General features: G+C 37.8%; 2 protein-coding genes across 2 annotated transcripts; one reads left to right on the plus strand and one right to left on the minus strand.

Annotated features, from left to right (window-relative positions):
- Positions 1-395: 395 nt before the first annotated feature.
- LOC131944789 (uncharacterized) lies at positions 396-12,487 on the minus strand. The gene is made up of 7 exons (XM_059305603.1): positions 12,390-12,487; positions 11,537-12,030; positions 2,431-2,565; positions 1,998-2,186; positions 1,792-1,844; positions 1,390-1,501; positions 396-515 (listed from the first exon to the last, which is right to left on the minus strand). The coding sequence occupies exons 2-7, from the start codon at positions 12,017-12,019 to the stop codon at positions 396-398; spliced, it is 1,092 nt and encodes a 363-aa protein (XP_059161586.1). The 5' UTR covers positions 12,020-12,030; positions 12,390-12,487.
- Positions 12,488-14,368: 1,881 nt separating this feature from the next.
- LOC131944758 (DNA-directed RNA polymerase II subunit RPB11-like) lies at positions 14,369-14,896 on the plus strand. Its single transcript, XM_059305565.1, has one exon. The coding sequence runs from the start codon at positions 14,378-14,380 to the stop codon at positions 14,732-14,734; it is 357 nt and encodes a 118-aa protein (XP_059161548.1). The 5' UTR covers positions 14,369-14,377; the 3' UTR covers positions 14,735-14,896.
- Positions 14,897-16,081: the final 1,185 nt, after the last annotated feature.

Genomic DNA, 16,081 nt, shown 5'->3' on the forward strand with positions numbered 1-16,081 from the left:
ATATATATATATATATATATATATATATATATATATATATATATATATATATATATATATATGTATATATATATGTATATATGTATAATTATATTATATTTATGTCTGTATATGTAATATATATATATATATATATATATATATATATATATATATATATATATATATATATATATATATATATGGATGTGTTTAGAAACATACATTTTTATCCATTCTTTTAAATATAATTAAGAGTGATGTAGAAGAATTATTTTATATTTGTTAAATTTACTTTTTAGTTATTTGTGTGTAGTCTTTGGTTAATTTCCTGAATCCGAATTCTACTTGATTTTACAATCAAAAGTTAAATCGATTTTTGGTCGATTTATCATTTTCACTTAATTTGTTCGTTGTTAAGATACAAATACAATGTGTAATAAATAAAAAGATACCGTGACCTGTAATATTATTTTTTGTTGTTCGAACACGTAATGAAATGATTTACCTGATTTCACTGGTATTATCTGTATCGACTAGAGGAAAGAGATACGACTTGAGTGAACATCATGCATATAAACAATTAAGTAATTTAATTTTAAAAAACTTAGTTTATATAAGGAAGTATACAAGTATACTTTGATGTATAAGCTACTTGAACAAAAAAAATACTATTGGTAGGAATTGTAGTTTTTAATAGTTCAAAACGCATTGCTAAAGTACTGTGACCATAAATTACCAATGCTAAAAAAACTATCTGTAAATAATGCTCGACGATGTCTAACCCATTTTTAGCGCAATTTTCATACGGACAATTGCGATTATTAACTCGTCATTTCTGGATGGATGAATGAATAAATGGATGGATGGATGTGTGTCCGCAGCTTTAAGTCGTATCTCCTCCTCAACGAAGCAATATCGAGGACTAGTTCCAAAAGCAAATATGTTAAGCAAATTCCGAGGATGATTGTGGGCTCGAAAAATTCCCGGAATTCCCTCCTGGATTTCCCGGAAAAGCCAAAAACCTCGAAAAAAATGCAGTTTTTTGCCCATATCTCGGCAACCAGACCACTTAGCGACTTGAAACATTTATCAATCGATTTCTGTCATAATTTAGAACAATATTGCCGAAGAAAGTTTTCAAAAATATCCTTTCGTTCGGTCACAAAAAATTAATTACTACTTTTTAAAACTGAGCATCGTGTAGGCCTAGGATGATATTTTTTTTTAAAGTGAGCATCGTGTAGGCCTACTCGTTAAAATAAAACTATTTCCGTTGATATAGGTTAATATAGTTGTCTTTTTTTTAGAGCAAAAAAAATATCTTTTCGTTCGGTCACAAAAAATTAATTACGGAAATTGCGCTTAAATTGTCACTAGCCTTTTTATTAACTTGTTTTGTACATTTACCAACAGATTTTGTGTGGCTACTGTGCTAGTGTAGATGGCATGTACTGCTATTACAAAGGCGATTACAGACAGCATTACAGCCAGAGAGAGGAGTACCGCAAGCTTCTGTAGGCTGAATATAAAGTTTTGTGAAAATTATATCTGTCTGTTTAGATATAGGCGTATATATATATATATATATATATATATATATATATATATATATTTGTATATATATTTGTATATATATATATATATATATATATATATATATATATATATATATATATATATATATATATATATATATATATATATATGTATTTGTGCATTTAATTATGTAAGTTAGTGTTTATGATTCATATATTTATTAAACCAAAACTGATCAGTCAAACGATACCTAAATTTATAAATATTTTGTACCTTTTATAAACATCTAGAGGTTCTTTTAGTTTTGTCAGAATGTAACTGGCAGTCTGAAGAAACAAAACAATACAAGAACACAATTCACATGTTTTGTGTTGATCTTTTTACGTATATAAATAGAATATTTATCACTGATCATTATATTAATTTGCAACTGCATAATTAATGAAACTAATTTTAAACATTGCAAACCTGAAACTTACCCATCCACGGGTGTGATCGCCGTAGTAGAATTGTATCATTTGTAACAAGAAATATATTTTTTTCTGATCGCGTTTTTGAAGAATATTGATCAACTTTGAAATCCATTTTTTCTTGCATGAAAGATGGAACATCAGTTGTCGTAAGCTTTGGGAATAATCCTTTTCCTGCAGTATGCATTTGATCTTTGTCTGTTTATAAAATTGTGTAACTTAAATTACAGCTTTTGAGCTACTAAAACATTCTTCTTTTGGTTTAAAAAAATAAAAGAGAGTAATTGATTTTTAGATAGTATATTTTAGCGTCAGATCGGATTCTCTATTAATAAAAAGCAGTCAAAAATATAGATGTTTTCGCTACTTATAATATTAAAAATACATCGTATATTACAAACCAGTTTTAATATATTTATTTAAAAAATTGCTGCATATTTACAATTTCTTTCTTGTTGAGTAAGCCTGCATTGCTCTTTTTTATACACCTGAGCAGTTTCGTTGGGTCAATCAGTTCATTTAGCACCATGTATGATTTAGTAGCTAAGTCTTCATGATACCTTTTCTTCTGACTAAGCTATGTGAAAATAAAAATAAAATTATTTTAATAATGCACTATTTAGCCATCTTGCGCACCTTTTTCATAATTAATTAAATTAATTAAATTAAGCTGTTTAACATTTAAAAGGTTATAATTTCGGTAACATGAGAATGTCAACGCGCCCTTTTTTAATAAACTCGATAAATAGTCTATCTGGTTTGTTATGTATTTCATGTGTCACCACTGATTTATTAGAGGATATTAGAAAACAAGTAATAACGAATAATATAAATATAGATTAATCTAAAATAAAGTCAGTAGACCTTCTCCGAGTCACCCCCCAACTCTGGTGGGGAACTAATACACGTAGAGGGAAGAGTAAGGCGGCTGGGCATAATGATTACTACAATCCCTTCATATACCGAGGTCACTGAAGCAAGTGAACTCTACTTCACTAGACCGTCATGTTTGAAAGGGAACGTAAAGTCCGAAAAATATCAAATTTAAATGAGCTATGCTAAATTAGACAGATTGTATTGCTTATTGTACTGTTATCAAATGACAAAAAAAAAACATTCTGTTGAAATGAGTAAAATATAGATTGGAAGACTCCACTGAGTCTAAAATGACAACGACTGACATGAGAACGTATCAGTTTCTCTAATGATACAAAATTACTGATAGTTCAAAAACAACATTAAGTTTATCATTAGCTGCGTGATAGATTATATTATACCTTTTGAGGACCAGCTAACTTATTTTTGGTTAAACTTACAAAGCTAGTTAAATGGAAACGCAATTCTATTTATAGCTTTCTAGATTATAAATAAAAATGACATTTCTTGGAAAACAAAAATAAAAATAAAATAGCTTTCTTAAAAAAAGAACTTTACGGGAAAACAATCGATGACACATACATACACACACACATATTCATATATATATATATATATATATATATATATATATATATATATATATATATATATATATATATATATATATATATATATATGTGTATATATATATATATATATATATATATATATATATATATATATATATATATATATATATATATATATATATATATATATATATATATATATACACATATATATATATATATATATATATATATATATATATATATATATATATATATATATATATATATATATATATATATATGTGACGAGCGAACATTTATCCTGCCGACAACGCCAATTGTAACGAGCCAACAGTTACCATGCTCGCAACGCCACATGTAATGAGACCTAATTGCCTGTAGTGCCACGTGTTAACGAGTTTAACCACTCATTCTAGACAACATTGACCACAGTATAGATACTCAAGATGCAGGTTCGCTATTGATCCTTTATTACATGAATCAAGAAATGCTTCATAATAACACAATAAATCAACAGGAATGCTTCTCAATAATAGTCTGAATCAACTGACCCCTAACAGTCCTTCACTAGGCTTTATATAACTGAATCCACATGTCTATAATCCTTCTTAACACAATACGGCTAACCCGTTCTATAACCGACTTGACATAGTCACACAGACTGACTGATCTAAGCGAGCGATGAAGATGGAAGAGAGCTCGCTGAAACGGGAAGAGAGAGAACGAGTCCTGCCGTGCCCTCCTATTTATGCCTTGTATCCGTACTCGTCTCCGTACTTGTATTCCTCCGTAATCGATACTTGTACTCGATCTCCGACCACCAGTTGCGTAGTTCAAACGTACAGACCGTAAAATAACATCTGCGTCCTATCCATCAAAGTTGACAGGCCGTCTGAATACCGTTTCCCAAAATAGCACGCGTTGGCTTTGAGGTTGTTATCAGCCCGACCCAATAAGCCACCTGTCATCGGTTGCATCAGACCAACACTGTGTCTCGGCTTCTCGTTCGTTATCATTTGTAACTGGTAGTTAGGCCTACCCCAGTTACATCCACCCCTGCTTTTTTTGTGTGTTTTCAACCACAAACAACGCCTGGCAGGTGCACTCCTCAAAGTCAATCGCACAGTCGTAAAAAAAAAAAAAAAAAATCTATTGTTCCACTCACTGTCCACGACGTTCCATTCGTATACGATTGACAGTTCTACCTATTTCACATATCAACTGTGTCTACATCATCTTTCTGAGACACAAAACAGTTCTAGAATTCACATCCACCCTTTCCATTTGGTGCCTTCACCAGTTCACTTCTATAGCTCTTTGAACAGTCTGTTTTCATACCAGCGCGACCATGAAAGAATTGATGGTTGCTGACAAAAAATTTCGTATTCCTTCTGTTCCTTAAACTTCTCCGCGGACCACTTATCTGATGGTCTACTGTCTCTCTGCTTCTGGAGGGACCGGGATCCTCATTGTTGCCGGTATCCTCCCCTTGCGTATCGCGGTTGTTCTGTTGATGGTGATATGGTTCCGGAATGGGTATGTGAATTTCCGTTATAACTTCCGGTTCCCTAATTGTCTTGGGTTTCTCTGTGTGTAACTGCTCTTCTTGCCTATTCCAATATTTCTTTAATTGAGCAATATTCGCCCACCGATCCGGTTTGGCGTGATCGATGGGTCTTATCTTAAAGGGGCCACCTGCTGCTTTAGGCATCTCCACGACTTGCCATATCTCCTGTCCCCAGAGATCGTGGATTTTGTTTCTGCCTAACGGGTGGCTACGCAGTAATACCCTGTCATTCAGTTTGAGTGGCGGGTCCTTCGTCTGTATCGGCGGTTCCCTTCGCCGAGATTCATGTTCTAGTCTTTCCTGTACTACCCTGTACATTTCTCTAATTCTTCTCATATGTTCATTCACATATTCCAGTGCGGTGTATGAGCCAGTCATACTCTCCCTTTTTCCTAGGAACAAATCAAGAGGGAGTCGAGCCTCCCGTCCGAACAGCAACATGTATGGCGAAAAGCCGGTTGTGGCATGGGGTGTGCAGTTGTATAGATATACCAACTCTGGGAGAAAATCAGGCCAACGTTTTTTCTGTTCAGGTTCTAGCGTACGCAGCAAATCATGCATGCTGCGGTTGAACCGTTCACACTGTCCGTTTCCTTTCGGATTAAATGTGGTTGTTCTAGATTTGTTGATCCCGTAGTGGCTGCACAGTTGGTTAATTACTTCTGACTCGAAAGCCCTTCCTTGGTCAGAGTGTAATTGTCTTGGTATGCCATATTTGATGAACCAATGTTGTAATAAGACCTTTGCCACTGTTTTGGCGGTCTGATCTCGCGTGGGCACCGCCACCGTCCATTTGGTGAATACATCAGTCATTACCAACACATGTTCCGTCCCATCCGATGATTGCTCCAACGACGTAACGTCCATAGCCACAATCTCTAGTGGTTTTGTCGCTAGTAGGTGTCCTGATGGCTGTCTCATTTTGACAACTGGCATTTTCGCATGCTGACACCTCACACAAGCCTCACAATGGCGTTTGACCTCCATTTCCATATTGGGCCAGTAACACCTCCGTCGTAATATTTTGTGCGTCCTGTCCTGACCCTGGTGTCCTGCCCTGTCATGTGCCAACCTTAGCACTTCTTCTCTTAACTGTCCAGGCACCACCACCTGGTGTATTGTCCCATCAATTTGGTCATGAATTCTCCGTATGAGAACACCATCCTCTATACTGAGACGGTCCCACTGACTCAGTATTTTCTTTGTTTCTCGACCAAATTGTTCTCCTTCCCTTCTTCCTGGGAATTTTTGTTCCTGGACGTATTTCAATAGCGGTTGTAAGCCACTATCCGTTCTCTGGGCATCTCTTATCTTTTTGTGATTAAGGCAAATAAAATCACTACTGTCCATATGTTCGGGTTCCGTGGATATGTGCTCCACCCCGGTCTGCCCGTTCTGCATCACTTGTACCCCATGAGGGATATCTGTTGACGCTCTGACCTCACATATTCCTGTCAGCGTTTCTTCCTCATCACCCGGTTTCTCGTAAGGATTCCTTGATAAGGCGTCCGCATTGCCATTGGACCGCCCCGGGCGATATTTTATCTCTAGGTCAAAGAGTGCCAATTCTGCTGCCCATCGCTGTTCGATGGATCCCAACTTTGCTGTCTTTAGGTGACTCAAGGGGTTATTGTCAGTGTATACCACACATTTAGCACCTAATAGATAGTCCCTGAATTTTTCCGTCACAGCCCATTTTAATGTCAAAAGTTCTAGTTTCATGGCGCTGTAATTTGTCATGTTCTTCTCTGATTCCTTCAGAGCTCGACTGGCATAAGCAATAACCCTGAAGCCTTGCTTTTGTTGTTGTGATAGCACAGCTCCCAGACCTTTAGAGCTGGCGTCAATTTCTAGCCGAAATGGTTTGTCAAGGTCCGCGTATCCCAATATCGGTGCCTCTGTCAAAGCCTTTTTCAAGAGCTTAAACGAGTTCAGGCATTCATCAGTCCATAATTCACCTATCAGTTGTGTTTTACCTTTCTTTTTCTCCTTACTGTGTTTCTTTGTCATTTTGTTTACCAAGTCATGCAATGGTGCGGCAATTTTTGCAAAACCCGGCACAAATTTTCTATAATAGGAAGCAAAGCCCAAGAATGACCTGACCTCTACCGTAGTTGTTGGTTGTTTCCATTCTTTAACAGCTGCAATTTTATCTGGGTCAGTGGCGATGCCATCCGACGAAATCACGTAACCCAAAAAATGTACCGATTTCAAACCAAAGCAGCATTTGTCTGGGTTCAGCTTTACTCCTATCTCCCTAAGACGGAGAAACACTTGTTCTAATCTTTTTAGATGGTCCTCCCAAGTTTTTGAGTAAACTAGAATATCATCCAAATACACCAACATTATTTGAAATAGAAAGTCACTCATAGCACTCTGCATTACTCGCTGGAATGTAGCAGGTGCATTAGTTAGACCAAACGGCATACGGGTCCACTCGTACAGTCCCAGTGGAGAAATAAATGCAGTTTTATGTTGATCGTTGGGGTGCATGGCCACTTGGTGGTAGCCACTAGCCAAATCCAAGGTAGAAAAAAATCTTGCTCCCCCCAACGCATCAAGACATTCATCAATACGAGGCAAGGGGAATGCATCCCTTCTCGTGATATTGTTCAATTTCCGGTAATCACAACACAGTCTTATCTCCCCTGACTTCTTTTTTTACCACTACAATCGGTGCCGCATATGGGCTCGTACTGGTTGTAATAATTCCCTTTTTTAGTAGATCGTTCAGGTGTGCTTTCACCGCAGAGTAGTGACTTGGTGGCAATCTTCGATAAGGTTGCGCCACCGGCTTGTCTTGTAGTAAGGGTATCTGGTGTTTTATTACTTCCGTGTACCCCAAATCACCCTCATACGAGGCAAATATATCACTGTATTTATTCAGCAATTCATTTAGTTTTGGGTCCTCAGTTTCCGGGAATGTATATGATCGGCCATCTTCTTTCTTCACCTCGGCCGTCACATTGACCGACCTAATTGTTACTTCATTACTACTGGTATTGATCAGTTCGATGCACTGTGCCGACCGTTGTACCTCGACGTTCTGTGGTACTCCTACCAGAGTGTTAGGCGGTATAAAAATTTCTTCATCCAAAACATTTGCTACCAACCCTTGAACTAGTCCGTTTTCCGCTGATGTGTATGTCCGCAGTAACACGACGCCTGCCCTCAGTGCGGCGCCACATGGTTCTACCATCACATCACCATTCACGCTTCTATCACCAATTTGTAATGTGATTGCCTTGACCGTGTTTGCCGGGACTGCTGTCCTTCCCCTGGTCTTGGCAAACCTGGCCAACTTGGATCCCCGACCTGGTGTGGTCGATCCGACAATATTTGTAAGAAATTCTGGCAACTGGCCAAGAATATTCATGCCCAACAGGCAAGGTATATTTGACACATTTGTCTCTAGGTTGTGTTTCGTAACGAACACCCCAACCTGCTTCAACCTATGTCCTGCCACCACGACATCCGCCAGAAAATAACCACAGTATGGAATGGTTAGTCCATTAGCTGCCGTCAGGCGCATGCATGTGTCAGACCTCAACCTATGGTCTTTTCCTTTCATCCATTTGGTGTAAAAATTTTCCGTGATTGTCGTCACCTGGGAGCCTGTATCCACAATTGCCTTCACCGCGATGTCCCCAATCGTAATCACCATTTCGGGACAGACTCCCATCATTTTGCTTCTTGGGCCATAACCTCGCCCCTCTGTAGCTTGGCCCTGCCTTACAGAGGACGACCGTTTCCCTGGCAGTACCGTGCCATATGTCCGGGTTGTGAACAAGACAAACAAATTGGTCTACCGTCTGCCGTCCATTGGAGTGATGGCTTGGCAGGACGCGGCCGTCCAACCCGTCCCTGTTTTGTCCCGTTCTTTTCCTGATTCTCAGCTGTTGACCTGCTTTCCAACCACTTCAAGCGTTGGTCAACCTTCTCTAGGTGGGCCAACAGTTGAGCCATCATGGTCTCCATCGTGTCGGCCCCTGTGGGTGGGGATTGTCTCTGTTCAGGCACAGAGACTTTGTCCACCGAACAGTTCGATTGGTCCTCATCCTCGGACCTGCGGATCGCTGAGTTCCTGACCTGAAGGAAGGTCAACTGCTGGTCTCTGTGGACCTCCTCTTTCAACTCTCTCCTTAAGATCGGGGTTGCTAGCCCCTCGATGAAATGGTCCCTCAGTAGGCGTACATCAATGTCCGGTGATTTGCCCTTTACCAAATCAAAGGCCCTGTTCATCCTGTGTGAGTACTCCATCACACTCTCCGCCATTCTCTGCTTTAAGCCCACGAATCCCGATAGCAGTTGCACTCCCGACCGTCTCTCCCCAAAGGTCTCCATAATCAGATCCAGCACCTTATCTGGATCTGATTGGACGGTCCTATCGTGGCACTTAACCTCTGCCCTAACCGTTTCACCTATACTGCCCATCAGCAGTCTTAATCTTTCCTCTGGTGACATATGTCTCGAGGCCCAGGCCGCTTTGACCTCTTCACTGAACCTGTTGGTTAAAGTTGGGTCTCCGTCCCCGTAAAATTTGTTAATATGGGACTCTCTGGGTAGGACCACTATATGGGTCTGCTTCTCGTCCAGAGTAGACATTTTCTTCCTTAAGTACTAAAAAAAAGAGTTCTTTCTTACCGTGTGTGTATGAAAAATTTTTCCTCGTTCCTCGATTTTCACAGTTCCTGAATGTCCGAATTCACACACACACTAAACACAGTTATGCACAAGGTTGACTATAGGTGCCTTAAACGGCAAGTCTAGTTGAATTCATCCTGTCCGACGACGCCAAATGTGACCTAGGCTACTCGCAGCGCCAAATGTGACCCTGCTCGCAGCGCCAATTGTGACGAGCGAACATTTATCCTGCCGACAACGCCAATTGTAACGAGCCAACAGTTACCATGCTCGCAACGCCACATGTAATGAGACCTAATTGCCTGTAGTGCCACGTGTTAACGAGTTTAACCACTCATTCTAGACAACATTGACCACAGTATAGATACTCAAGATGCAGGTTCGCTATTGATCCTTTATTACATGAATCAAGAAATGCTTCATAATAACACAATAAATCAACAGGAATGCTTCTCAATAATAGTCTGAATCAACTGACCCCTAACAGTCCTTCACTAGGCTTTATATAACTGAATCCACATGTCTATAATCCTTCTTAACACAATACGGCTAACCCGTTCTATAACCGACTTGACATAGTCACACAGACTGACTAATCTAAGCGAGCGATGAAGATGGAAGAGAGCTCGCTGAAACGGGAAGAGAGAGAGCGCCCCAACGGGAAGAGAGAGAACGAGTCCTGCCGTGCCCTCCTATTTATGCCTTGTATCCGTACTCGTCTCCGTACTTGTATTCCTCCGTAATCGATACTTGTACTCGATCTCCGACCACCAGTTGCGTAGTTCAAACGTACAGACCGTAAAATAACATCTGCGTCCTATCCATCAAAGTTGACAGGCCGTCTGAATACCGTTTCCCAAAATAGCACGCGTTGGCTTTGAGGTTGTTATCAGCCCGACCCAATAAGCCACCTGTCATCGGTTGCATCAGACCAACACTGTGTCTCGGCTTCTCGTTCGTTATCATTTGTAACTGGTAGTTAGGCCTACCCCAGTTACATATATATATATATATATGTATATATATATATATATATATATATATGAAACTGTTCCAGTGGCGCAGCGAGGTCGGGTGTCACCTGGTGCGGTTAATGGTGTCAATCGCGAGAGGCGTAGCAATCCTTCCCGGGAACAAACTTTCAATTTTCGATTTGCACCCCCCTTAACCTTCAATTTGCACCCCCCCCCCCTTCAAACTTTCTATTTGCACCTCTTAAAACACTATTTAACACTTGAATTAATCACTTAATTAAGTGGAATTATCATTTTTCTCTATATATTTTGCTATTTTTGCCTTGGTGTCACCCCCCTAAATGGTGTCACTCAGTGCGGTACGCACCCACCGCCCCCTCGCTACGCCTCTGCACTGTTCTCTCATCACAACATTCATTCAATCGTTCTCTACCTTTATGTCTGCATCCTTCTGTCCGATCGTGTTCAGGGGTTCTGTATATTTCTAATGTAGTCCAACTTGCCATCTAGTGTTATCCCTAGGGCTAACGAGTATATCTTTCTCTGTCCGTTACTTCACGCTCTCATGAATGGCTCATTACACTCGTCCATCTAACTTCCCCTATTCTACGTCCCCCTAATCTTATCTAATTAACTTAGTCCATCTCACGGCTCTGGTCAAGCGCGTGACCCTATTGCACCATTTGTTCAGAGTCCAGCCCCAACGTGTACTTTGACTTCACATCTGTCTCCGTCTAACATAATTAATATAGTTCCATGTTCCGCATACAGCTCTCGCGTTACAAAAACGTTAATTAATATTCCCCAGGCCTTCCCATAATATATGTGTATATATGCATGTGATGTTTTATATACATGTGTGGTCATATTATCAAAATATCAAAATACAGAATATTTTTAAAAAATACTTACCAGAAAGATTTTCTTCAAATTTTTAAATTCAGCATTGACTTCTTTGTCACCTAGAAAATGGAACTCGACAAAGATTGTAACTTTGTTGCTAACGTTTTCACCAGTGCAATTTTTTAGATCCAGATCGACAGACATATCGTGGCCAAAGGTGAATCCATTCATACACACTCTTGTCTGTACCTCTTCATGAGCTTGAAACCATCTCTTAGCTTTAGATTTACTGTGAACTTTGATCTTTCCAGTGACTTCAACTGTTCTATTTGCTTTAACTTTTCGGGGTGTTACAGACCATGCGTGGTCGATCAAGATACGTCCTTGAGCTAAAGTACTTGTGTTAAGGTAGACAGTCACGTGACTAGACTTGAGACCGTCTTGTCGCTGATGGTACTGGACTTGTATGTCCAGGGTCATCTTAGGGTTGATGGGGTGTGTAAACACACGGCGTCCAGTGCCTTGTTTCAATAGGCAAATGGGGAACTTCATATTTGCTAAAACTATTAAATTCGAAGGGTTACATAAATGTATTTATAGAAATAAAACAAATCATATTTTTATATGTACAAATACATATACAGAGAACACACAGTGAGACACACTCACAGACAAAAACATAATGGCAATACTCCATATGCTAGTAACTGCACATAAAACTGTAATAAGCTATACGCTTTTGAGTAGACTTTCATGACTAACAATGTTAACATAATTTTTACAATCTAAAAATTAATTTTATCCCATAAGATGTAATTCGTATTGAAAAAATACATTAAATCGTATAGTATTATGAAAAGCGTTATGCAGTGCTGTAACGAGCAGCAGATAAGCCCGATACTGACAATACTTAGATACTTACAATAACACGACTGTTCAGCTTGTATTTTATTTAAAGTGTGACCATACCTTAATTATTCTATTGTAGTCTATAACCCGATAAAAGGCCAATGTCGTTCTATTTTTGTTGATTACGTAGAAAACTATTTAAATAAGACGTCTCAGGAATCGGGGATTCCCCATAACAGGTTTTTTTTTCTAGGGAAATTAGATACTAGATACGTTTTCAGTATTTTTCAAGAAACATATAAAACATGAAATATATTGTTAATTTTTTAAAAAAAAGGAACGAATTTTCTTTTTTGTCTATTGTATTATTTAAAAAATTATTTCCCAGAAAATCAATATATGAAACTAGTGAAGTTAAGTTAGGTAGCGAATTTTAAAAATTGCATTAAAAATTGCATTTTATGTAGGCCTTTCAAGAAAATATAATTATCTAAGCATTATTTATATTTTGTTTTCAACGGAAAAAAGTATAACTGAATGTATTTATTACTTTGTTGTACTTATTAAATGAACATTGAGAAAAGTAAAGTGGGAGTAACGAACGACGACTTTGGCAGCTTGCTAGCGTCAGATTATGTTGATCTAAGTAGGTCGATCTAGAAAATATTTACAAGTAAGCGTTATTTATAACATATTTTAAACTACGCAATGCATACTGGATAGATTGCTTATTTTGTTTCTTTTATTAAATTTACAATCAGAAAATCAATATGCCAAGCTAGCGATCAAAATAAGGAAGTCTTGAAAAACTATTTATATGAGATCTGGACTGTTGATTGCTGACGGGGGATTATCAAACTAGGCCGATCATTCCAATCAATAATGTATACTGTATTTGTTTCTATATTGCCTAACATTCTTAGTTAGTGGGAATAACAATAAAAAATTTTCACCCTCTCTTTTTAGATTTATTTTATGATAGGATCTATATAAAGATAATTATCTAGTGGATAAATTAAGCAAGTGCTTACTTCGGTTACTGGTAGATGAAATAATAAAACGTGTGATTAGTTGGAGCAAAAAATGGAAATCTATTCCAATAGTTTACACCGCCAGTTACTCATTTACTTCCTATAATGGAAGAATAAAATACGAAACACCGTGGTAACTCAACTCCGCCCACGTCTAAGTACTGGTATCTTTCTATGCCTAACTAAATGGCGATGTCGCGATACATATTTATACCCATAAAATACAACCTCTTTAGCAAGCTTAATCGCCATGAACTGATGAAAATAATGTCTGATGTAAAAAAAAATCTCTATTCTAGAGCTCCTTGTTCTCCCTGTTCCCAAACAAGCCCCCCCCCCCCCCCTCTCCACCCAAAAAAAAAAACAAAAAAAAAAAACACCACCACCCACTGCCATAGCTCCTACAACAGTACAAGACTTACCAACATGCCTGCTACCCCCACCCCTTCTGGACAACTTCTTATCGCACCCACAAGCCCCCCCCCCACTTACCCAGTCTGAAATTCGCTATTATGTCACAAGAATTGCACCGTAAAATAGCTGATACTTAATTCGAGCCTATGTGCTCCAATTTATTTAAAAACACATTGTTGTTTTCATTAATTAACACATCTGTATATACGAGAAAGTAAAAATGAATTAAACGAATCAGAAACTAAGGAGAGATAACTAAATTAAATCACTCGATAGATTACTATGTTCAATAACAGAAGGGGAGATAACTATTTTTGTAGATTTACCCAATCGTAGTGAAATATAAATATTACAATTAATTAAAATGAATCAAATTAGTTTTAACCATAGATCCACCGAATCGTAAAAAATACGAAAATTACAATTAATTAATTTAAAACAAAATATGTTTTTACCGTAACTCTAGTCACGAGTTGGGTAGTGTTCTTAAAAAAAAATCACAACGCAATTAACATAACATTGATTTTAAAAATGTGTTTTTAAAAATAAAACCAGTTATAGAGCTGTAGCGATCTTTAAACCAAAAATGTCTCATAGCCAGGTTAAAAAATTCATCATGAATGCTGCATCGACTTTTGAGTCATTTCTTCTGTTTGAAGGAGAAAAAAAAATCTACATAGAGAAAGACACTAAAGTCCCCAATGCAGCCATCTTCACTGTCAACAAAGAAGACCACACGCTTGGAAATGTAATCACCACTCAGCTGTTAAAAGACCCCCAAGTACTATTTGCCGGCTACAAGATCCCTCACCCCTTGGAGCACAAGTTTGTCCTAAGGATCCAGACCACACCTGACTACACCCCACAGGAAGCCATCACAAACGCCATCACTGATCTGATCTCTGAAATTTCCCTCTTGGAAGAAAGATTCAAGGATGCTGTCAGAGACAAGCAAGAAGGATCTCCTGTTTAGACAACTCCATATTTTTAAACCACCGTTATCACTCATTCATTCACCATTGCTGTTCCTGTACATAACACATTTCATATCGTACTTCATGACATTTTTTTTTCACTTATCATGAAAACCTGTTGGGTATAAAATGTTTTGAGAATAAATGTTTTTAGTTATGGTCAAAAAAAAAAAAAAATAGCCAATCAATACATTCTGTCTCTATTGTTCTATTATTTTAAAATAGTGCTGGCTGTCTTGTTGACGTGTGCCTTATAAAACAGAGAACGTTTTGCAGTTACGATTAGGACATACGTTTGGGAGAGACAAAAATCTGTTACGTAAAAACATACCTTGGTTTATTTATACACATTTGACTAAAATTGATTAAAAATTTTAATTAACAACACTTTTAAAAAAAAAGACAATCCCTACAAATAAAATTGTAAAAATTACTTAGAAAGAAATACTAGAAAATAAAATCACAACCAATATTGAAATGATTTAAAATAAAGCGGAAGCTCTATACATATGTTTCGTTTAATCAGTGGCGTAGCGAAGTCGGGTGTCACCCGCTGCGGCACTTAATGGTGTCACCCCCCCCCCCCCCCAGAGGCACCATTAAGTGCCGCACCGGGTGACACCCGACCTCGCTACGCCACTGGTAAGAACTATTAATATTTAACCTTCACTAGAAACCTAGTTAGTGCCTATATAATTGGCAACTAGGTTAAATAAACATGTATACTATACTTAGTTTAGCCCTACTTAGCGATGGAGATGAAGCTAATTAAAATACAGTTACTACAAACAACGAACGGTTTCAACTTGTTTTTTTAAACAACCTTACATAGGGTAATTACCCACTCGTATGCAGTGAACCTAATTTGCGACTCAATTATTCTGAGGATAGATTTGACTCTTGATTATATTTTATAAATTTACATTTTAAACCGCAAACAACACTGTCCGATTTTCTCTGATTAACATAATTTATGTCTTTGTACTTCCATTTAAAAAATATAATTTCTGCAACATACTGTTTTTGCGAGGTCCTCTACCATACAGATAAATGTGGGGCTACGTTGTAATGCATGTTTTTAAAATGTCTTTCATTTGCCCCAAATTAACAATCAAATGATAGGAATCGACCTACACTTTTGTATCGTGTATGTGTAGTAAAGTGTAGTTCATTGTTGTTATCAAAAGTTCAAACACTTTTTTCCGAACGTCTGTTAAAATAATGTACACGTCGGCTGTATTAATTGTGTTAATTGTTTTCACTTTTTCTTAATCCCGTTCGTGCCCTAGACAAATGGGGCAGATGAAGTAGAGGCCATCTGATTCATAGACCTCGGTATATATATA

This window comes from Physella acuta, unplaced genomic scaffold (genome assembly GCF_028476545.2).
Source record: "Physella acuta isolate Inbredline_101_S28 unplaced genomic scaffold, ASM2847654v3 ptg000508l, whole genome shotgun sequence".
Taxonomy (NCBI): domain Eukaryota; kingdom Metazoa; phylum Mollusca; class Gastropoda; family Physidae; genus Physella; species Physella acuta.